Here is a 22,641-nt window from a genome sequence, read left to right on the forward strand (position 1 = left end):
GTTTCTGAATATGGAAGTTTTCTAGATCAAGTCATAAAACCATAATGCATGTGATAAAAACAAGTGAAATAAAACAGATATGTACCTGTTTTGGACAGCATTTGGGAGTCTAAGCTTTGTGGAGAAAAGTTTTCCCCTGGAACATGTGTTTTAGGGATGTCAGGAAGAACTATTTGGTGCATTTATTCTTAAACTTGAAGCAAAAATTTTATTTCACAGACCTTCACTGTAATTACAGAAGAAAGGACCCGTTTTGCCAGCCATTAGATTAACTCATTCCACATGATGGGCAATGATATGTGCTGGGACAAGAATATAGTAGATGGCCATGTTCTGACAGGATGAAGTGGTTCCTTGGTTCTCTCTTTCTCCCTAAGGAACTGTCACTGTCCCTATGAAGACACCCACTTGGTTTCCGTTTAGAGCTAGCTATGTTGATTATAAGAGCAGCATACAATTACTTTTCCTTAAAGGCTTATCTTTTCTGTCCATAAGAATCTATCAAATGATCTGAGTGTTTCAGTCTCATCAGGCTGGGCAGTGACTGTCATTCAAGAAAAGTTCCCATGAATTTGGGAGGTGGCAGCTCTCTTGGCTTGGCTAACGTGGAATAAATGACACCTCATAAGGTCGGGGTATATTTGATATAGAGGTGACTATGGGAGAAATGTCAATGTCCTTTCGAGCTACAACAGGCTTCAGAGTGAAGTTCTGCAGGATGGATGTTAAAAACAGGAATATCTCCATCCGGGCCAGACCTTCTCCTGCACAGACACGTTTTCCTGTAAGGAAAGAATGGAGGGGGAACAAAAGAGGTTATGGTAGAATACTTTTGCTAGCAACTTATTTTAACCCCTCTGCCATGGAAGCTCCAGCTTCTCAAAATGGGTGGGCAACACTGCATCCTTCTGGGGAAGTGAACTGAATTAAACTGAGGTCTTAGTATTCAGAACAGTGTGAGAGTACTGGGTGAGCCAGTGCAATTTGAAGGCTCCAGTTTTTTCTGTTTTATTATTGGTTTATGGCTAGTTTGGAGAGAGAAGTGGTATGGTGACATGTCCCACATTGTGCATCTTTCCTAAAAAAACAGGATGCATTGGAGGAGCTCTGGTACTTGTTAAGAAAAGGAGGTAAAGTGAAACTGTAGTACATGGGATAGAGCTGCCCAGAAGTGACCAGCAGATCTGCAGATATCACTGTTCAGACCGTGGTGGCAGAGCCACTGAAATCTCTGAAGAGCTTCTAGGAGAGGATAGCCTAGAACCTGACACAGAAAGATGACTTTACCTGCAGAGAATGGCATGAAGTAGTTGCTCTTTCTGAAGGTACCATTTGCATTTAGGAAATGTCCTGGGTCAAATTTTTCTGGATTTGGGAATTCCTTGCAGTCTTGCAGAATGGGAGACAACAAAGGGAATATCATGGTGTCCTGGATTAGCATAGGGAGAAGGACGTTAATGTGGAGACACTGCAAAGTAAAGCCCCATTGAGCAGTTTCCAGAGCTGAGTACATGAGAGCTGCTTTGGTGTAACTGCTGTGTGGTCCCATTATGCACCGCTTTCAGTCATAATTACTATTGTTAGAATGTCATGAGGAAAGCTAGTAGGACTGCAGAAATGGTGGGCAGGGCAGTTTTTGGGGAGATCTAGAAGGCTTAGAGAAACAGTTGTGTTTTTTTTTCCTGAGACCAACAGCGCCCGTTCATATCTAGGAGCAAGTAGCTGCTTTTTTCCATAGTTGCATTTCATTCAGTAATTATCATTTGTATTGATTGTTTAAATTTGTGTGGAAAAAAATTTGAAACTTGATCTCCCTCTTTGTACAGAGAATGGAGAAGCTTTTTTTGAATACAATGGGAGGGATGTAAGAATCAGTATTACATGTGGAGGTTAGTGGCCCTGTCTGTGGCGAGGGTGGTTGGAGATATGTCATCCTTGAGATCCATTCCAGCCTGACCCATTCTGTGAAGAATTTATAGAATTAGCTCCCAAACTAAATTATTCTGATTCTATTTTGCATTCCAGTGTGTTTGAAACTTAAGTAAAATGTGATTTGTTTATCACATCATTGCTTTCAAGATATTATCATATCTCCCAGTAACTGACCTTGGGGATAAAATATCCTCTGAACATGGTGTCCTTGGTCACAGCATGTGGTAGGTTAACTGGAATGAAATCAATGAATCTCTGGATTTCATGAATGACAGCATCTGTGTATGGCAGCTGGCTCCTGTCTGCCATGCAGGGGCTTCGGTCTCGGCCAACCACACGGTCAATTTCCTTGTGAATTTTCTCTGTTAGGGAATAAGTGGATTGAATGGATGTTTCCCCAAACCTTTCCTCACAGTTGCAGCAAAGCTTGCTTTTCACCCCTCCACCCCAAGAATATATGACCATTCTTGGTACTGATGGCTCTCTCGTGAAAGTAATAGCAGCGATGTCCATCAGTCTTAGCTTTAGGGACTGTTGCCACCAGTGGTAGTGACACAAGCTGTCCACTTAGAAGACGTATTTTAAGCTATGGCTTCCCTTTCCTCTTACCTTCAACCTCTGGGTGTTTCAGGAGAATCAGAAATCCATATCTCAGTGTGGTGCTGGTTGTTCCTGTTCCCGCAAGGAACAAGTCTAGTGCGGTTCTGATCAAGGACTCCACAGTGAAATACGAGTTCCCTTTCTCCTGGAGGAAAATTTGGCAGAATTCTTTATGTGAAAACAGTGAGAAACTTTTCTACATAGGAGGTTTTGTGCCTATATGTTGTGTGTGTTTAGACACACCTCATGTCTTTTTAAAAATACTGCGCTCCCCAGAACAACAGTTCTTACACTGACACTTGGGGTAATACGGGAAAGGTACTGAATTACATCGGTGAGGTTTGTCAACAGCTTTCCTATCTTTGGCTAGTGCTGTATACCATGGTTAGTGCTGTGCTTATAAGTCTTTCAGGGGAAAATGGAGGAAATGAAGGTTTCAAGAAAAACAGATTTCCCTCTGTATGTGAAAAGGCCCTCTGTGCTGCTACAACTGGGTGACGATGCAAGGACTGAAGCAGTGGTTTTCCTAACATCCAAGGAGCTCTCACTTACTCTTACATTACCTGTTGCATTTTGTTGATAAAAGCATCCATAAAATCTCGAGGACAACTGGGATCGAAAGATTCCTGATGTGCTCTTATGATTTCAGTAATGAAGGCGTCAACTTTATCAACGCTTTTTATTAGCTTTTTATGGGGCCCAGGCAAATAATCCAGGATGGTTGGGAAGAAATTGTAGAGCTGTGATAATAAAGGGTAGGAAAGGCATATTTTGGTTAAAGTGCTTACAGTATATTGTTTCCCTAACTCTTACTGTGAGAAAGAGTAAGCTGTTTTGGAAATGTTTGTCTATATTATTCAACTGGATGTTAATGCCTTTTACATCATGGCTTTGCTGTACTCAAGGAAATATGTAATTTAAGGTACTTTTTTCAGTTTTGTCCTTCCTTGGAAATTCAGTCAGAAGTACAGAAAGTTTGTTGTTTTTTTCTAAAAAAAAAAAAAGAAAAGCACAATAGGAATTGGCCTCATAACTGACTTCCTAGCCTTCAAAATTATTTTCCATGTTTAGAGAAATTCATACCATTGAAAAATGAATAGCATGAGTAAAAGTTCTTTTTAAAACCACAATCATTAATCCATTTATTAATGCAACGATACCACACAAACCTGTGTTTGTATTCTGTTCTGGTGCTTTTCATTTTCGTCCAGTATCTCAATTAAATCCAGAAATTTCTTGTCCTCATACTCAAACCGATCCCCAAATACAACGGAACAGATGATGTTGGAAACAGCGTGCATTAAAAATGTAGTAGGATTGAAAGGTTTCTCTGCAACATAAGAAAAAGTCACTAGCATTCAGTATTTCAGTCATTAGCTTCTCCTCTGATACCTACAGGGAAGTTTTGTATCCACTTGATGCCTAGTGTTGTGCAGTGCCTTTAAGAAGGCAGTGAGAGGTTTATCCAGTCAGTTCATCTCTACTTGTAAATAATTGATTATTTTTGTGTGTGCGTGTGTTTGAATAGTTTAAGTCCCTGTCCCAGAGGTGGAGGCTTACAGTGGTGCATTGGCCATGCAGTGTTATTGACAGGAAAAAAGCAATGCAGGTCAGCATGTTCTCTCAGATCGGTAGCATGAATATTTTTGTGTGTATCCAGAGTTTTCTATTGGCTCATGGAGAACTGTGGTACTTTGGCACCCTATTGGGGCCATCTGCTTTTTTCCTCCTTGCAGAACATGGTACGTGAAGGCTGTCTATGGAAAGGAAGCTTAGTGTCCAGGGCGTTACCAACCTCAGGGGAGGTTCTTAAAAGAAATAGTAGTTTACATCCTATCAGAAATGCATGTATAAGTTAAAATAGCAGAAAGTGGAGCCATATGCTCACTTCCTGGGTCAAAGATTTGATGAAGCAGTGGCACAACCCTCACTGTCTGATTGCAGATATGCAAGGTTTCCCAGTAGATACGTCTGTGTCCTACCATGTGTGTTCCTGATCCTCTCTACCAGAAAACGAGCTTCCTCCTGGATTTGCTCCTCAATGCCCCTCTTCCCCATTCCAAAATCACGCAGGGTGGTGAGGGCAAATCGTCGGAGCTGCCTCCATGACTCCCCATTGCTGGTCACGATGCCTGTCACAAGAAGGAACAACAGACTCGGTGATGAAACAGATTTTCACTCCCTGCAAGCACCACAATTCTTATATATTACAAACCCTAACTTTCCTGCAGTTCTGGAGGTGACAAATTGATCAGTCCAATCAAGGCACCACTGCTTATTTCCTGAATAAGGTAAATGACATTGGGCTGTCAATAAAAAGGGACCTCTGGTACTAAGTCAACTTGTCTTAGCCACCTGCTTATAGCCAAATCCCAAATGGTCAGGGATGCACCTTCACACATCGTATCATCACTGAATATGTTGAGGAAAAATATTAGTACCATGGGATAGCCATTTTCCTGGATAAAATGTCTAAAGGGAACTGTTGTGGTGAATGAGTCCAGATCCTAATATTGAGTATGACCCTTACTATAACTGCCTGTATTTGCTTGTCAGTGTTGTGTTCTGGAATTTCTTTTGGATGGCTCCTGAGCTGCAGAGACTTTTCCAGCATTTTCAGAAATGGGAGAATAACAGTATGATCTTAGAGGTACCTTTTGTGAACAGAATTTTATCCCAGATTTGAAGGATGCTGGAAATAGAAACTCTCTCAACCCAGATTAGGTCTGTAAAGATTTCTCCAGGGCTTCAACGTACTGCTAGGTCCAAGTAATGAGTTGGGCTTTTAATACTTTATTCTTAATTTTTAGGCATAAATGTACTACTTGAAGTTCACCAGTCACTCCTCCACTGCCCTCATGGGTGGGTTCCTGTAGCAATGACATGATCAGCTTTGTATGGCAGTGACATACCCATGCCTTTGAAGACTTTATCAAAAAGAGGCAGATTTCCTCTTCCACTGAAGACTTCTCCATTATCAATTAAGGCTTCTTTCACAATGTCGTAGCCATACAGCACCACAGCCTTTTGGGGGCCTAAATGTATTGTGAAGATAGGTCCATACTTTTTGCTAATCTGCAGGAAGGAAGAACACAAGGTACACCACATCTGGATGTCAATCATGGAATAAGAAATTTGCAGCTTCATTTGAATGTTCTTGTTTTTGCTTTTCCTCAGGTAGTATTTGCAGATTGTGCACCACAGTGACAGGCAAAAGGTCTCTTCCCTTTTCCACCAATCCCTGGAGCAGTGTAACTGCATCCTGGTGGGAGGAACACAATCATGCTGCAGAAGTCTGGTGCATGTTTTCTTTCAGCAGACCCTCGCTTTAGTCAGTGCTAGCAGTGTGAGAGATGAGAGCAGAAATACACATTGACTCAAGCATAATTAAACTACAAGGGTTAACTGTGCCAGGCACATGCCTCTTAGCCTTCCACATGAACTAAGGTTTGAGGAATAGTTCTGCTGTTATTACTTTGCAACTTGGGGCAGGTGGTCAAAGGCTGAAGTGAAGAAAGAGATGGAGGTTGTTGACAATGACACTGGAAAGTCTGTTGTTGCATGACCTAGTGACTGGTGCTTCTGTATTACAGCCTGATATCTCACAAGTGGGAAAGCAGCCACTGTGTTTCCTACTAATGTATAAACATGTGCATTTGTTGGGACTTTGTGTGCCCAGAACTTCCTAACAAGCCCGCTTTCTCATTGTGGCTGGCATTTGCCCTCAGAGGGTCCTGAGGTGGTGAATAAGAGCCCTGCTCAGAGAGTCTGGCAGCCAAGTCATTTCTCAGCCTTTTTCCATCCATCTGTCACCACTCTACTACAGTAACCTCAGAAACAGGTTCCACAGCCAAACTAACCTACTCCACCTGTTCTCTCCCAGACACTGCAACACAGTGTTTTTTTTTTTGTTTTTTTTTTTTTGTTTTTTTTTGTGTTGTTTTTCTTTTTTTTTTGCCAGATGCGTGACAGTATCCAGGGAGGGAACAGGCAGCACCATTCACCTTCAAACTCATTTGATTCATACCTTGTACTCACAACTTCTCCTCCCAGGAGATTACACTTACATGCCAGGAAGCTGAGGCAGCAGGAAAATAGAGCAAGGTTCTCCCTAAAACAGGGCTGGGCTCTTTAGTGAGAGCAGTGAGGAGATGAACAGGAAAGTGTTGTGGTGGATTTGGTAGAAGCATCAGAACCTTGTCTAGAAATCTATTATAAATTGCAGTACAGACATAAGGCCAGTGCAGGTCTCGTCATCAGTACTGTTACTGCAAGAGTCAGCGTAATACATCAAAAGCAAATGCATATCTGGAACCATTTCTGTTCAAGTCTGACATCTGATCAAACAACCTTGGGATTTTCTGGTGAATAAGATGAGTGGAGACAACACAGCAATGGAAGAGACAGTCTTACCTCCTTAAAGCTTTGCATCAGGTCCCGTGGGTTCAGCTGAAAAGCATTTCCGATGATGGGGATTGGCGTGGGACCAGGAGGCTCCTTCCCTCTTTGCGATGTACTTCTCCATGCAGCAATGAGAAGACATGAGATACAGACCAGCAAGAGGATTGTGGGCCATCCCAGGAACTCCATGGTGGGCAGAGGAAGAGATGTCGAGTGTCAGTAGAGTCTGATCTGGGACTTGCAAACCTCAGGATATTTATAAGCTGTAGAACAGAAGCACGTGGATTAAATCTGCCAATATCACCTCGTTGTTTCTGCTGAGGCGGCAGATTACTTATTAATCTGCTCTAGATTAGAATGAGCAAACTAGGGATGAACTCAGTGTTTACTCTCCTCTTTTACATGTACAGCTTGTGTGCCTTCGGTACTAATAATGATCTAATGCTCCCAAATGATCTCAGTATGCACAAATACTAGACCCTCGCCACTGAATGTGTGCTTCATCTCTTGTCCTTATTGGTTGGGTGACTTCTGCCAGCCCCTCCAACAGGTGTGTGCAGTGGAGAGAGCTGTAAATGAAGTAAGGGCATCTTTGCAAGTTTTCCTTAGGTATTTCACCTTCACCTATCAAATGGAATAATAACATTGTTCTGAGGACAAACATGTAGATTTCCAGGGAAAAAAACTACATTTTTCCTATAGCTTTTATGCAGTCCACAGTGTCCATAGCATTTTCTGGAAGATTAGAAAATTTATCCACCAAGCTCAGAGCCATGTGGCAGCCTGTGGTCTCTTTCAGTTTGTGATGTTTCAAGAAACTTTATGAATATCCAGAGAAGATGTGAAGATCCTTGAAAGTTAATGGCATTCTGTTTGGGAAGTGACAGAATGAATGGTTTCATTAATGGCAATTATTTAATAGAACAGGAAAGTATAGGTGATCTATTACACTTCTGACTTCTCTTCCTCACATATAGGTAGTAAGTAAAGTTGATACTAGATCCAGTTTTTGAGATTCAAATGCTAAGTTGCAACTGTGTGTTCAGTGTCCTTTGATGAGGAAAGAACTGTGCATCATGAGTGTGCTGCAGCAGCAGCCCTTGCTCCAACTATTCATGGGGCAGCCCCTATGTAGGGACACACAAAAGAAAGGGACTGTACTGAAGGCGAATCTGCAAGTTTGTTGGCATCTCTGGAAGGCATTCCTTTGCTTTCTGGCAGATCAAGCATGTAGAAGAGGAAAGTTGATATTAAATGGACCACTATTCCACGTAAGGGGCCCCAAGAGTACCAAAAAACAAAAATGACCATCAGGAAGCTGAACGCCACACCAATGTTCACTCCATCCCTCCAGGTGGGATGAGGGAGGGAACTGAAAACAAAATAGGACTCGTGGGTTGAGATCGATATTATTTACTGAGACAGAAGAGGAAAATGGAGACAAAAGTGCAATAATAACAGTACGTACAGATGCAATGCAATTACTTTCCTCTTGCTGACTGACAGCAATAACAGAACTGCCTGCCAGCCGACAGCTGTCAACAGCACAAGGCCTCTCTCAAAATCACACAGTGTCAGTGTTTGCCATACAAGACTTTGCCACGAACAGATGTATTAAGATTCCTTGATAATTTCAGCACTCAACAGTTTACAAGTCACTCATACTTCTATGCAGGTAGAACTCAAGATAAGATAAAGACCTTGTCATAATTTTTCATGTGACTTCAGAAATGCCATTTGAGCGGCCAGCACAAAAGGTTTGGTTAAATATTTGTGTCTGAACTCATAGGACCCAAAATGCAACTCAGTTGACTCAGGACCAAGCCAGTGACGTGACACTGCTCTTCAGTCATTTAGAATGTGTAGCATGCTGTTACAACCTGGCATGATCTTCGAAAGTGCAAGGAAGTTCATGTAGTATCAGGCTTGGTGTGGCTTGTATAATGACTCCAGCAGTAAACCACTGTGTTATTCCTGTTACTGATCATCTTTGAATAGAGCTTAGCTTTAAATTAATAGTCTGCACTAAATCAGAAGCAGCCCTTCCCTAAGTCAGGCAGTAAAAGTCCAGAATCGGGACAGTAAGTCAGCAAGTGTATATGGTTTGAAAACAGTGCATACTTCAAATAGAAATGATGATGGACAGATTCACCAATTGACAATATAAAATCTCAGAAAGGTCCTGTTCAGCTGATTGAAATCAAGTGCATGACATGAATTCTGCCAGACAGGAGCTTCAGCAATTGTATTCATTTGTGCCTCTGAACGTCCCCCATGCTACAACCAAAGATGTCCAGCTCAGACTGTATCCCCTCTGTTAAATGAATTGCATGTTTTCCATAAGTGAATGTGTTCAGGCCTTGAAGTTTGACTGCTGGAAGGGGCACAGAAGGAACTCTTTCAGAATTTGCAGCAAATCAATGAGTTTAATTAGGGTCCCAAAAGAATAGAGCTTGAGAAGCCTTCTGATGGAAATTTCTTCAGCCTGACTCAAAGGTGTGCCTGCAGCCATTTTTTTTAATAGTGAATACAAGATGAATGTATGGGCTTGTGTACATGGAATGTGGAGATGTTGGTGTCACAAGAGGAAGCAAAGCAATGGATACCAAATCTGGTGAAAGCCATTTGCTGATAGTTGGTGATTTTTGTCTTAATACGCAGAGCCTTTATTAAGGATATGACATCCAGGGCTTTGAGATGATGATAGGGAATTTAAGAAAGCTGTCACGTAAGAAGTTATTTGATAGGTCAATCACAGAATAAGGTGTAAGCCTCCAAGCTGTAATGCCAGGCCTGAAATGTGCTAGAAGCCTTTATGTTTGTTATTCTCAGGAAGCTGAGTATGCCCTGTGATGGAGAAGTGAAGGCCATATAGCAGTAGGGATCTGAGGTTCCCTCAATGAACAGGTTACATTTGAAGAAATTACAGAAGTCAAATGCAGACTTCATGGCTAGGTTTTGATAACTTTGTCTTCAGCTACTTGGATACCCATTCTCATTGTTTACTACTTGGGATACTGCTGTATTTCCTGCAGTGAAAGAAATCTAGATCAATTCATACAAGAGCATTTCTTGGATAGAAACGGTGGCCTTAAGGCACATGAGTTGTTCCTGTCTTTTTCTGCAAGGAGTTAAACTGTGTTTCTTTCAGATCACAGACTCTGCTTTGCTTTTGCCTTGCCTTGGATCTCCTGTGGTGCTGTAAAGTGTCTACAGCAGCGATTTTGTAGTGCCATTGATTTCCTTAAAACCTCTTTTGATAGTGGCAGAGCCTACAGCTTTGTCTTCTGCTTCTGTCTCTGTGGTTATTATGCTTATGTGCCCAACTTGGGAGTGTCTCAGTCATGCTGGAATACAGCTGCCATTTATCGATTTATGTTGTGTTAATTTGTAATGGTGTCTCAGGCAAGTGCTGCTGCCCTGCTAAGGGGGAAACAGCTCAAGTGGCTTTGTTTGTTTGTTTTTTTCCCCTGGATTGTTTCACTGAGTTCCTCATCTGGGACATCTGTAGTGGGCCTGAAACGTGATGGTTCTGTTCTTCACTACCACTTTCCCAACTGACTGACGTTTCCATAAGTGCTTCCCAGCGACCTAGAAACTTTTTAAGCTTACAGACATTCTTATGTTCTGCAAGATGTATCTGGGAGTTAATAGCAACAGGGCAAAGAATGATTTAACCAAGCTTGAAAGTCACTCTTTGTGTTGCTAAGTGGCAGGACTTTTTGTCAGGTCTGCCATGAAAAGTCATGTAGCCCTCCTTCAGTTCTGCAGATAAGCATGCAATGTCCTGTGTACCATACCACTAGAAGCAAGAGCCTTGGCAACACTGAGTGTGAGCAGGCCCAGAGGAAGAGCAGTACGGATGCATGGAGAAATAGGCTTGTTTGTTTGTTTGTATCTCACATTAAGACTTGTAGCAGTTAGCTCAGGTCAGGTTATAAATACTGATAATGTAGAAGGTATTTTGATGCATTTTCTTTCATTTGTATTTCTGCCAACCTGTGATATCTTTTGTTTTAAACTTTTTGTACCACCAAATAACTCATGGTATATCAAGACTAGTAACACAGTGAAAGAAATGAACATTTTGCTGCTTACCTAAACAGTTTATTCCACTGTGGTGACATTTCAAGTGCTGTATTATTTCACATAGCATGGATTCAGCTCTCTTGTCACTGCAGTCACAATAAGCTATATGCTGCTGCGAACATGATTGATTTGGGAAATTCCAGTCCTACATCCATACATCTGTCTTTGGCAGCTCATAGAAACCCTTTACCTGAAGTATGTAAAATTTCTATAGCAATTTTCATGTATTTCATATAAGTAATTCAAGCTTCCTTTTATCCTTCAGAAGGCATCACAGAGATCCCACAATTATTTCACTCTCTTTTTTTTATCAATGAGCAGTGCTGTAATTGCAGTTTTAATTCTGACAGGTCCAGTAGGTTCAGTCCAGCCATCTCCCACGTTGTTAGTGAGACTGGAGGTTTTCTAGATCGTGTCTTAAAGCTGCAATGCGTTTCTTACAAATGAGTGAAATGAAACAGTTGAGACATGAACCTATTTTGGACAGCGTGTGAGAGTCTAAGCTTTGTAGAAAGTGACTTTCCACTACAGCATGTCCTTCTAGGTTCACAGAGAAAAGCAGTTTTCTGTCCATAAGGAATCAAGCAAATGATCTGATTGTTTCAGTCTCGTCATGCTGGGCAATGACAGTTATTCAAGAAGACTGTCATTCTAATTTGGGAAGTGGCAGCTGTCTTCACTTGGCTATCGTGGAATAAATGAGACCTCATAAGGTCGGGGCCCATTTGCAAAAGTGGTGATTAATGGAGAAATGTCAATGTCCTTGCGATCTACAACAGGCTTCAGAGTGAAGTTCTGCAGGATGGATGTTAAAAACAGGAATATCTCCATCCGGGCCAGACCTTCTCCTGCACAGATGCGTTTTCCTGCAAGGAAAGAAGAAGAGAAGGAGGTGATGGTGGAGTACTTTTCCTGGCAACTTGTTTTAACCCCTCTGCCATGGAAGCTCTGGCTTCTCAGAATGGTTGGGCAGCACTGCAGTCTTCTGGGTGAGTGAACTGAATTAAACTGAAGTCTCTGTGTTCAGAACAGTGTGAGAGTACTTTGTGGGCCATTGCAATTTGAAGTCTCCAGATTTTCCTGTTCTATTCCTGTTTAGTCACTAGTTTGGAGAGAGAAGTGGCATGGTGACATGTCCCACATTGTGCATCCTTTCTTGGAGGAAAGGATTGGAGGAGCTCTGGTACTTGTTAAGAAAAGGAGGTAAAGTGAAACGGTCGTACATGGGATAGAGCTGCCCAGAAGTGACCAGCAGAACTGCAGGTATCACTGTTCAGACTGTGGTGGCAGAGCCACTGAAATCTCTGAAGAGCTTCGAGGAGAGGATAGTCTAGAACCTGACACAGAAAGATGACTTTACCTGTTGAAAATGGCATGAAGTAGTCGCTCTTTCTGAAGGTACCATTTGCATTTAGGAAATGTCCTGGGTCAAATTTTTCTGGATTTGGGAATTCCTTGCAGTCTTGCAGGATTGGCGACAGCAAAGGGAATATCAAGGTGTCCTGGATTAGAATAGGGAGAAGGAAGTTGAATTGGTTACATGACAAAGTAAGGCTCCATCAAGCAGTTCCCAGAGCTGAGTGTATGAGCACTGCTTTGGTTTAACATTTATGTGGTCCCATTGTGCACCAATGTCAGTCAGAATTAGCAGAATTAGAATGTTCAAGCTGGCAGAACTCTGAAAATGCCAGCTGTACAGTCTTAAAGGTCATTTAGAAGGCTTAGAGAAACAGGTGGAGTTTTGTGGTTTTTTTGTGGTTTTTTTTTTTTTGTTTTGTTTTGTGTTTTTTTTTGTTGTTGTTGTCTTTTTGTTTTGTTTTTTGTTGTTGTTGTTTTTTTTTCTTCAGATATTTACTACACACATTCCTCTCTAGGGGATAACAGTTTCCATAGCTGCAGTTCATTCACTAATAGTTATTTGTATTGCAAACAAGAAGTAGCAAAAGATTGATACATAAAAGGAAATCATAGCATACAACATCATCCAACTTAATGCATAGTGGCACCTCAAAAGGACCAGTTCCTCTCCCAAAACAAATTATTCTGATTCTTTACTGCATCCCACTGTGTTTCAAACTGAAGTAAAGCATAAATAATATAGCACAGCGCAGCAAGAGATTATGGACATTCCCAGCAACAGACCTTGGGAATGAAATAGTCTCTGAGCATGGTGTCCTTGGTCACAGCATGTGGAACGTTAAGAGGAAGGAAATCAATGAATCTCTGGATTTCATGGATGACAGCATCCGTGTATGGCAACTGACTCCTGTCTGCCATGCAGGGGCTTCGGTCTCGGCCAACCACACGGTCAATTTCCTTGTGAATTTTCTCTGTTAGGGAATAAGTGGATTGAATGGATGTTTTCCAAAACCTTTCCTCACAGTTGCAGCAAAGCTTGATTTTCACCCCCCCCACCCCAAGAATATATGACCATTCTTGGTACTGATTGCTCTTTCCTGGAAGTAAAGATAAGACTGACAGACATCACTGCTATTAGGGTCTGTTGCCACCAGTGGTAGTGACACAGATTGTCCACTCTGAAGCCATAGCTTAAAATACATCTTCAAGGAAATATTCCCTTTCCTCTTACCTTCAACCTCTGGGTGTTTCAGGAGAATCAGAAGTCCATATCTCAGTGTGGTGCTGGTTGTTCCTGTTCCCGCAAGGAACAAATCTATTGTGGTTCTGGTCAAGGACTCCACAGTGAAATGCGAGTTCCCTTTCTCCTGGAGGAAAATTTGGCAGAATTCTTTGTGTGAAAACAATGAGAAACTTTTCTACATAGGAGGTTTTGTGCCTATATGTTGCGTGTGTTTAGACACACCCTCCCCAGAAGATCAGGAATGACAGTAACATAATCAGTTCTTATAGTGACATTTGGGATAATACGGGAAGAGTATTGATTTACATCAGTGGGGTTGGTCAGCAGCTTTTCCTAGCTGTGGTTAGTGCTGTATGCCACGGTTAGTGCTGTGCTTACAAATCTTTCTTAGGAAAATTGAGACGAATGAAGGTGTCAAGAAAAACAGGTTTCCCTCTGTGTGTGCAAATGCCCAGTGTGCTGCTACAACTGTGAGATGATGCAAGGATTCAAACAGTGGTTTTCGTAACATCCAAGGAGCTCTCACGGCTCTTATGTTACCTGTTGCATTTTGTTGATAAAAGCATCGGTAAAATCTCGAGGACAGCTGGGATCGAAAGATTCCTGATGTCTTCTTACGATTTCAGTAATGAAGGCATCAACTTTTTCAAAGCTTTTTATCATCATTTTATGGGGCCCGGGCAAATAATCCATGATGGTTGGGAAGAAATTGTAGAGCTGTAATAATAAAAGGAGGAAAAGCATGTTCTGGTCAAATTGCAAAGAATATTCTTTTCACTTAACTGTTAGTATAAGAAGGAGTAACCTCTTTTCAATCATGGTTTCACCTTCCTCTAGAAAAGGCTTTATGTGAACTTGTTTTTCAGTGATATAGTTCTTCAGGATGTCCATAAAATGAAAAAAATGAAATGTGGCCCCCATAAAAAATGAGTAACATGAATAGATTTTAATTCTAAACCCTCAATCAATAATACATTTATTAATGATGAAGCAACACAAACCTGTATTTGTATTCCAGTCTGGTACTTTTCATTTTCTTCCAGCATCACAATTAAGTCCAGAAATTTCTTGTCCTCGTAGTCGAACCGATCTCCAAATACAATGGAGCAGATGATGTTGGAAACAGCATGGGTTATGAATTTACCAGGGTTGAAAGGTTTCTCTGCAACAACAATAAAGAAAAAGTCACTTGCTTTCAGTACTTTAGTCATCATCTCCTCCCTGATACCTCCAAGGAACTTTTGCACTCACTTGGGACCCGTATTTTTGTAGCCCTTTAAGAAGGTAGTGAGAGGCTTATCCAGTTGGCTCGTCTCCACTAGTAAATAACTGATTTTCCTGTTTAATTGTTTAATCCCAGTCCAAAAGGTGGAGGCTTACAGTGGTACTTTGGCAGTGTTATTATCAGGAAAATAGCAATGTTGGAGAGCATGTTTTCTTAGACTGGTGGTGCCAGAGATATTTGTATGTATATCCAGACTGAGTTTTCTATTGGCTCATGGAGAACTGTGGTACTTTGGCATCCTATTGGGGACAACTGCTTTTTTCCCCCTTGCAGAACATGGTATGTGAAGGCTGTCTATGAAAGGGGAGATTAGTGTCCACAGTATTGCCAGCCTCAGGGGAGGTTCTTAAAAGAAATAGTAGTTTACATCCTATCAGATATACATGTATAGGTTAAAATAGCAGAAAGTGGAGCTGTATGCTCACTTCCTGGGTCAAAGATCTGATGAAACAGTGGCACAACCCTCACTGTCTGATTGCAGATATGCAAGGTTTCCCAGAAGATATGTCTGTGTCCTACCATGTGTGTTCCTGATCCTCTCCACCAGAAAATGAGCTTCCTCCTGGATTCGCTCCTCAATGCCCTTCTTCCCCATTCCAAAATCACGCAGGGTGGTGAGGGCAAATCGTCGGAGCTGCCTCCATGTCTCCCCATTGCTGGTCACAATGCCTGTCACAAGAAGGAACAACAGAGATTCCATGAGGAAGTAAATTTTCTGCCCCCACTCCCATTCTGGAAGAGATATCTATTGCAGTTTCTGTATGCCCCAAACCCTAGCTTTCCTGCAGTGATGGAGGATTCATCTGATCTTTATTTCCAGAATAAGATAAATGACACTGGGCTGTCAGTAAAAGGGAACGCTGGCACTAAAGTCATCTTGGCCACGAGCAGGTAGCCTAAGACAAATACGCACATGATCAGGGATGTACCTTCACACATGGTATCATTACTGAAAATACCATGGGACAAGCATTTACTTGAATAAATGCTTGCTGGGAGCTGTTGTGGTGAATGAGCCCAGGGCCTAATCTTGAGTGTGAGCCTTGCTTGAACAGCCTATATTTGCTTGTCAGTGTTGTGTTCTGGAATACACAGTTGAGGGCTCCTGAGCTGTAGAGACTTTGCCAGCATTTTCAGAAAAGGAAGAATAACAGTAAGATCTTAGAGGTACCTTTTGTGAACAAAATTTTATCCTGTATGTGAAGGGTGCTGGAAATAGAAAGGAACTCACTAAAGCCAGCCTAGGACCTTAAACAGTTCTCCAGGGCTTCAACCTACAGCTAGATGCAAGTAATGAGTTGGGCTTTTAATGCTTTATTCCTAATTTTTATGTGTAAATGCAGTTCTTGAAGTCTACCAGTCACTCCTCTGCTGCCCTCACAGAGGATTCCTATAGCAATGGCACGATCATCTTTGTATAGCAGTGTTACCAGGAGTGTACCTGTGCCTTTGAAGAGTTTTTCAGTCAGAGGCAGTATTCCTCTTCCACTGAAGGCTTCTCCATTATCAATTAAGGCTTCTTTCACAATGTCATAGCCGTACAGCACCACAACCTTTTTGGGACCTAAATGTATTGTGAAGATAGGACCATACTTTTTGCTGATCTGCAGGAAGGAAGAACACAGGGAATGACACATTTGGTTGTTAATCATGGACAATTAAGTTTGTAGCCTCATATGACGGTCCTTTTTATTTAGTTAGTTAGTTTTATCCTCTGGAGGTATTTACAGATAGTCTTCCTGTTTCTTACTATTGTGAGAACTTGTGTATTTACTGGGACTTTGGGTGTAGAGCTTCCCTACAAGACTGCTTTCTCAATGTGACTGGGATTTGCCCTCAGAGGGTCCTGAGGTGGTGAATAAGAGCCCTGCTCAGAGAGTCTGGCAGCCAAGTCATTTCTCAGCCCTTTTCCATCCATCTGTCACCACTCCATTACAGTAACCTCAGAAACAGGTTCCACAGCCAAACTAACTTACTCCACCTGTTCTCTCCCAGACTCTGCAACACAGGTTTTGGTTTGTTTTTTTTTTTTCCAGATGCGTGACAGTATCAAGGGAGGGAACAGGCAGCACCATTCACCTTCAAACTCATTTGATTCATACCTTGTACTCACAACTTCTCCTCCCAGGAGATTACACTTACATGCCAGGAAGCTGAGGCAGCAGGAAAATAGAGCAAGGTTCTCCCTAAAATAGGGCTGGGCTCTTTAGTGAGAGCAGTGAGGAGATGAACAGAAAAGTGTTGTGGTGGATTTGATAGAAGCATCAGAACCTTGTCTAGAAATCTACTGTAAATTGCAGTACAGACATAAGGCCAGTGCAGGTCTCATCATCAGTACTGTTACTGCAAGAGTCAGCGTAATACATCAAAGGAAGTGCGTATCTGGTACCATTTCTGTTCAAGTCTGACATCTGCTCAAACAACATTGGCATTGTCTGGTGAATTAAGATGAGTGGAGACAACACAGCAATGGAAGAGAGACAGTCTTACCTCCTTAAAGCTTTCCATCAAGTTCCGTGGGTTCAGCTGAAAAACATTTCCGATGATGGGGATTGGCGTGGGACCAGGAGGCTCCTTCCCTCTTCGTGGTGTACTTCTCCATGCAGCAATGAGAAGACATGAGATACAGACCAGCAAGAGGACTGTGGGCCATCCCAGGAACTCCATGTTGAGCTGAGGAAGAGATGTCAAGTGTCAGGAGAGTCTGATCTGGGACTTGCAAACCTGAGGTTATTTATAAGCTGTAGAACAAAAGCACGTGGATTGAATCAGCCAATATCACCTTGCCTGTTCCTGCTGAGGTGGCAGATTACTTATTAATCTGCTGAAGATTAGAATGAGCAAACTAGGGATGAACTCAGTGTTTACTCTCCTTTTTTACACGTACAGCTTGTGTGCCTTTCAGTAATCGTTCATGTGGTAGTAATCATGGCCTAATGCTGCCAAATGAGCTCATAATAGAGATGTAATAGAGCCTAGCTGCTGATAATATGCTTCAACTCTTGCTGTTTTGTTCCTCCTTCCATCCCTTCCATGCAGTGTGCACAGTGTAGGGTACTTAAAAGAGATAAGGGCATCATCACAAGTTTTTCATAGGTATTTCACCTCCATTTCTGGAATGGAATAACGATATTTTACCTAGTCCACTCATGCAAATTTCTGAGAAAGAACTCCATTTGCCCTGATCTCTTTTAAGTTATCCTCTTGGTCAAAAGCATTTCCATAAGCACTTGACAAGTTATCCACAAAAGACAGAGTCCTGCATGAACCAGTCATGCCATGGAGAATGCACTGGATTTCAATGGATCTAAGAGCCATAGTACAGAAATTGTCTTTTACTCACGTCCTGTAGTTGACAAGGTATCCTCAGAGTACAGAACCCTGTAGCTACCTCTGGTCTCCTTCTCTACGTGGCATTTCTAGGAACTAATTGAAGATCCAGAGAAGGTTTGAAAATCCATGAAACAAACCTAATGTCATTTCTGATCAGGGAATGAAAGAATGAATGGTTTTATTAACAGTAGTTATTTAATATAACAGAAAAGCTTACATGAAATGCTATGCTTCCCACTTCTTTTCCTCTCATATACATAGATGCAAAAAATGTTCATAGTTTATTTATTCATTTATTTATTTATTTTCAATTAATCTTCAGGATCAAGACTTCAAAATCTTGCCCAGTAAACTATTCAGTTACAAATATTTACAACTTCAGAAAGAATCCCTCGAAGCCAATCATGGCATGAGAAATGTGATGGATTTAAAAGAATCTAAGAATAATTTTACATAGATTAACCCTTACACAATTCCATACATACCTCAACAAAATTGAAAAACAGTTCAGTTTCAGAGATTCAAACGCTGAGACACAACTGTGTGTTTGGATGTGCTTTAGTGAGGAAAGAGACGTGCATCAGGAGTGTGCTGCAGCAGCTCCTGCTCCATCTATTTTTATGGAAGCCCCTATGCTGGGACACATTATAGAGAGGGACTGTACCGGTGGTGAATCTGCAAGTTTGCCAGCTGCTCTGGAAGGCTTTCCTTTGTTTTCTGGCAGATCAAGCACGTGGAAGAGGAAACTGGATATTAAATGGACCACAAGACCACATTAGGAGAGGCCCAAGGATATCCTAAAATGAAAACAAGCTGTTGTAGTTTATCCCATCATGCACCACACAGATGTTCTCTCCCTCCCCCCAGGTGGGATGAGGGAGGGAACTGAAAACAGAATAGGACTTGTAGGTTGAGATCACATCTATTTACTGAGACAGAAGAGGAAAATGGAAACAAAAGTACAATAATAACAGTACATACAGGCAAAATGCAATTACTCTTATCTTGCTGACTGACATACAACAATATTACAACTGCCTGCTGGCTGACAGCCATCAACAGCACAAGGTCTCCTCCCACCTCCAACCAACAGCCAGCATCACATTAGCAGTGGCATGCCCACTGGCCAGCTTCCATATTCTTTGTGGCCTTCATGGTGTCAGAAAATGCCAAAACAGCGACAGGCAAATTTTATATGGGCAAAGGGACACAGTTCTTCACAGATCATGAGCTGCAGAATGCCATTGGCTAGGATGCAGATGATAAGTTCATATGCGTTCAAAAGTAATCAGGCAAAGTCATGGCAGAAATTCATTTGAGAGTACTCAAAAATGCCCAGGAAACTCTGGACGATGGAGAGCAATCAAAAAGCAATTCCTCCATGGCTGCATTGCTGCTATCCTTCGGACCTCATTTTCAGCAGTGTTAGACAGGATCCTGATCTGACTGGACTGTTGTCATGGTGTTGTTCACCTATCCTCAGGCTCCTACGTCTGTACATTAACATGTATTACTTCATTAAATGTTCTCATTTAGCGGATTAGTCTGTTGAAAGCATCATGTCTATTCCGCTGTGAATTACATCTCTGCTGCTAAAATCTTATCAATATCAGCAGGATTCTTTCTAGCCCCTTGTAGAAAATCACAGTGTCAACTCCTGCCTTAAAGACAAAGGCTATGTCATAACCAAAGGTATTAAGATTCAGTGATACAATCAGGATTCAACAATTTACAAAACATGTCTACTTGTAACATGCTATGCAGGCAGTGCTCAAGATAAGACACAGACCTTGCCATTATTTTTCAGGTGACTTCAGAAATGCCATTTAGCAGCCAGCACAAAAGGTTTGGTTAAACATTTGTGTCTGAACTCACAGGACCCAAAATGCAACTCAGCTGACTCGGGACCAAGCCAGTGACATGTCTCTGTTCTTCAGTCATTTAGAACATATAACAGATTGCTACATCCTGGCTTGGTCTTTGAAAGAGCAAGGAAGTTCAGGCCTTATCACCTGTTGTGTGATCTGTACGGTGACCTCAGCAGTAAACTACTGTGTCATTCCTGTTGCTGATCATCTGTGAATAAAACTTATCTGTTTTCCATAGTTAGCATTAAATGAGATGAGGCCCTTCCCCAAGGCAGGCAGCAAAAGTCCAGAATCAGGACAGTAAGCTGACAAGCATACATGCTTTGCAAACAGTGCCTACCTTATGAGAAAAGTTATCATGGATCAGTTCACCATCTGACAGTGTAATATCTCATAAAGGCTGTGTTCAGCAATTGTATACATTTGTGCCTCTGAATGTCCCCCATGCTACAACCAAAGATGTCCAGCTCAGACTGTATCCCCTCTGTTAAATGAATTGCATATTTTCCATAAGCGAATGTGTTCAGGCCTTGAAGTTTGACTGCTGGAAGGGGCACAGAAGGAACTCTTTCAGAATTTGCAGCAAATCAATGAGTTTAATTAGGGTCCCAAAAGAATAGAGCTTGAGAAGCCTTCTGATGGAAATTTCTTCAGCCTGACTCAAAGGTGTGCATGCAGCCATTTTTTTTAATAGTGAATACAAGATGAATGTATGGGCTTGTGTACATGGGATGTGGAGATGTTGGTGTCACAAGAGAAAGCAAAGCAATGGATACCAAATCTGGTGAAAGCCATTTGCTGATAGTTGGTGATTTTTGTCTTAATACGCAGAGCCTTTATTAAGGATATGACATCCAGGGCTTTGAGATGATGATAGGGAATTTAAGAAAGCTGTCACATAAGAAGTTATTTGATAGGTCAATCACAGAATAAGGTGTAAGCCTCCAAGCTGTAATGCCAGGCCTGAAATGTGCTAGAAGCCTTTATGTTTGTTATTCTCAGGAAGCTGAGTATGCCCTGTGATGGAGAAGTGAAGGCCATATAGCAGTAGGGATCTGAGGTTCCCTCAATGAACAGGTTACATTTGAAGAAATTACAGAAGTCAAATGCAGACTTCATGGCTAGGTTTTGACAACTTTGTCTTCAGCTACTTGGATACCCATTCTCATTGTTTACTACTTGGGATACTGCTGTATTTCCTGCAGTGAAAGAAATCCAGATCCAGATCAATTCATGCAAGAGCATTTCTTGGATAGAAATGGTGGTCTTAAGGCAAGTGAGTTGTTCCTGTCTTTTTCTGCAAGGAGTTAAACTGTGTTTCTTTCAGATCACAGACTCTGCTTTGCTTTTGCCTTGCCTTGGATCTCCTGTGGTGCTGTGAAGTGTCTACAGCAGCGATTTTGTAGTGCCTTTGATTTCCTTAAAGCCTTTTTTGATAGTGGCAGAGCCTACAGTTTTGTCTTGATTATGTCTCTGTGGTTATTATGCTTATGTGCCCAACTTGGTAGTGTCTCAGTCATGCTGGGATACAGCTGCCATTTATCGATTTATGTTGTGTTAATTTGTAATGGTGTCTCAGGCAAGTGCTGCTGCCCTGCTAAGGGGAAAAGGCTCAAGCGGCTTTGTTTGTTTGTTTGTTTTTTTCTCCTGGATTCTTTCATTTAGTTCCTCACCTGGGACATCTTTAGTGGGTCTGAATCCTGCCAGTTGTGTTCTTCATTACTACTTCTATTTTTCTTTTGATTGTATTTCTGCTGACCTGTGATATTTTTTGTTTTAAACTTTTTGTACCACCAAATAACTCATGGTATTAACACAGTGAAGGAAATGAACATTTTGCTGCTTACCTAAACAGTTTATTCCACTGTGGTGACATTTCAAGTGCTGTATTATTTCACATAGCATGGATTCAGCTCTCTTGTCACTGCAGTCACAATAAGCTATATGCTGCTGCGAACATGATTGATTTGGGGAATTCCAGTCCTACATCCATACATCTGTCTTTGGCAGCTCATAGAAACCCTTTACCTGAAGTATGTAAAATTTCTATAGCAATTTTCATGTATTTCATATAAGTAATGGGAAGATTCAAGCCTCCTTTCATCCTTCAGAAGGCATCACAGAGATCCCACAATTATTTCACTCTCTTTTTTTTTTATCATTGAGCAGCGCTGTAATTGCAGTTTTAATTCTGACAGGTCAGTAGGTTCAGTCCAGCCATCTCCCATGTTGTTAGTGAGACTGGAGGTTTTCTAGATCGTGTCTTAAAGCTGCAATGCGTTTCTTACAAATGAGTGAAATGAAACAGTTGAGACATGAATCTATTTTGGACAGCATGTGAGAGTCTAAGCTTTGTAGAAAGTGACTTTCCACTACAGCATGTCCTTCTAGGTTCACAGAGAAAAGCAGTTTTCTGTCCATAAGGAATCTAGCAAATGATCTGATTGTTTCAGTCTCATCGTACTGGGCAATGACAGTTATTCAAGAAGACTGTCATTCTAATTTGGGAAGTGGCAGCTGTCTTCACTTGT

At 41.6% G+C, this 22,641-nt stretch overlaps 2 protein-coding genes across 7 annotated transcripts; both read right to left on the reverse strand.

Moving 5' to 3' along the window:
• Positions 1-600: 600 nt before the first annotated feature.
• LOC140253697 (cytochrome P450 2H2) lies at positions 601-7,497 on the reverse strand. 3 transcript variants are annotated; one of them, XM_072339441.1, is made up of 9 exons: positions 6,946-7,497; positions 5,445-5,607; positions 4,515-4,664; positions 3,702-3,862; positions 3,096-3,272; positions 2,542-2,677; positions 2,107-2,294; positions 1,288-1,429; positions 601-782 (listed from the first exon to the last, which is right to left on the reverse strand). In XM_072339441.1, the coding sequence occupies exons 1-9, from the start codon at positions 7,120-7,122 to the stop codon at positions 601-603; spliced, it is 1,476 nt and encodes a 491-aa protein (XP_072195542.1). In that variant the 5' UTR covers positions 7,123-7,497. The 3 variants fall into 3 exon arrangements, with proteins under 3 accessions (XP_072195542.1, XP_072195541.1, XP_072195543.1); XM_072339440.1 differs by having other exon boundaries at positions 3,696-3,862; XM_072339442.1 differs by lacking the exon at positions 3,096-3,272.
• Positions 7,498-11,706: 4,209 nt separating this feature from the next.
• Positions 11,707-18,345, reverse strand: LOC140253696 (cytochrome P450 2H1-like). Of its 4 annotated transcripts, none has more exons than XM_072339438.1 (9): positions 17,400-18,345; positions 16,351-16,513; positions 15,429-15,578; positions 14,674-14,786; positions 14,165-14,371; positions 13,613-13,748; positions 13,165-13,352; positions 12,383-12,524; positions 11,707-11,888 (listed from the first exon to the last, which is right to left on the reverse strand). In XM_072339438.1, the coding sequence occupies exons 1-9, from the start codon at positions 17,574-17,576 to the stop codon at positions 11,707-11,709; spliced, it is 1,458 nt and encodes a 485-aa protein (XP_072195539.1). In that variant the 5' UTR covers positions 17,577-18,345. The 4 variants fall into 4 exon arrangements, with proteins under 4 accessions (XP_072195539.1, XP_072195538.1, XP_072195537.1 ...); XM_072339437.1 differs by having other exon boundaries at positions 14,165-14,341; positions 14,626-14,786; XM_072339436.1 differs by having other exon boundaries at positions 14,165-14,341; positions 14,620-14,786.
• Positions 18,346-22,641: the final 4,296 nt, after the last annotated feature.

The sequence above is a fragment of the Excalfactoria chinensis genome, chromosome 6 (assembly GCF_039878825.1).
Source record: "Excalfactoria chinensis isolate bCotChi1 chromosome 6, bCotChi1.hap2, whole genome shotgun sequence".
Lineage (NCBI taxonomy): Eukaryota > Metazoa > Chordata > Aves > Galliformes > Phasianidae > Excalfactoria > Excalfactoria chinensis.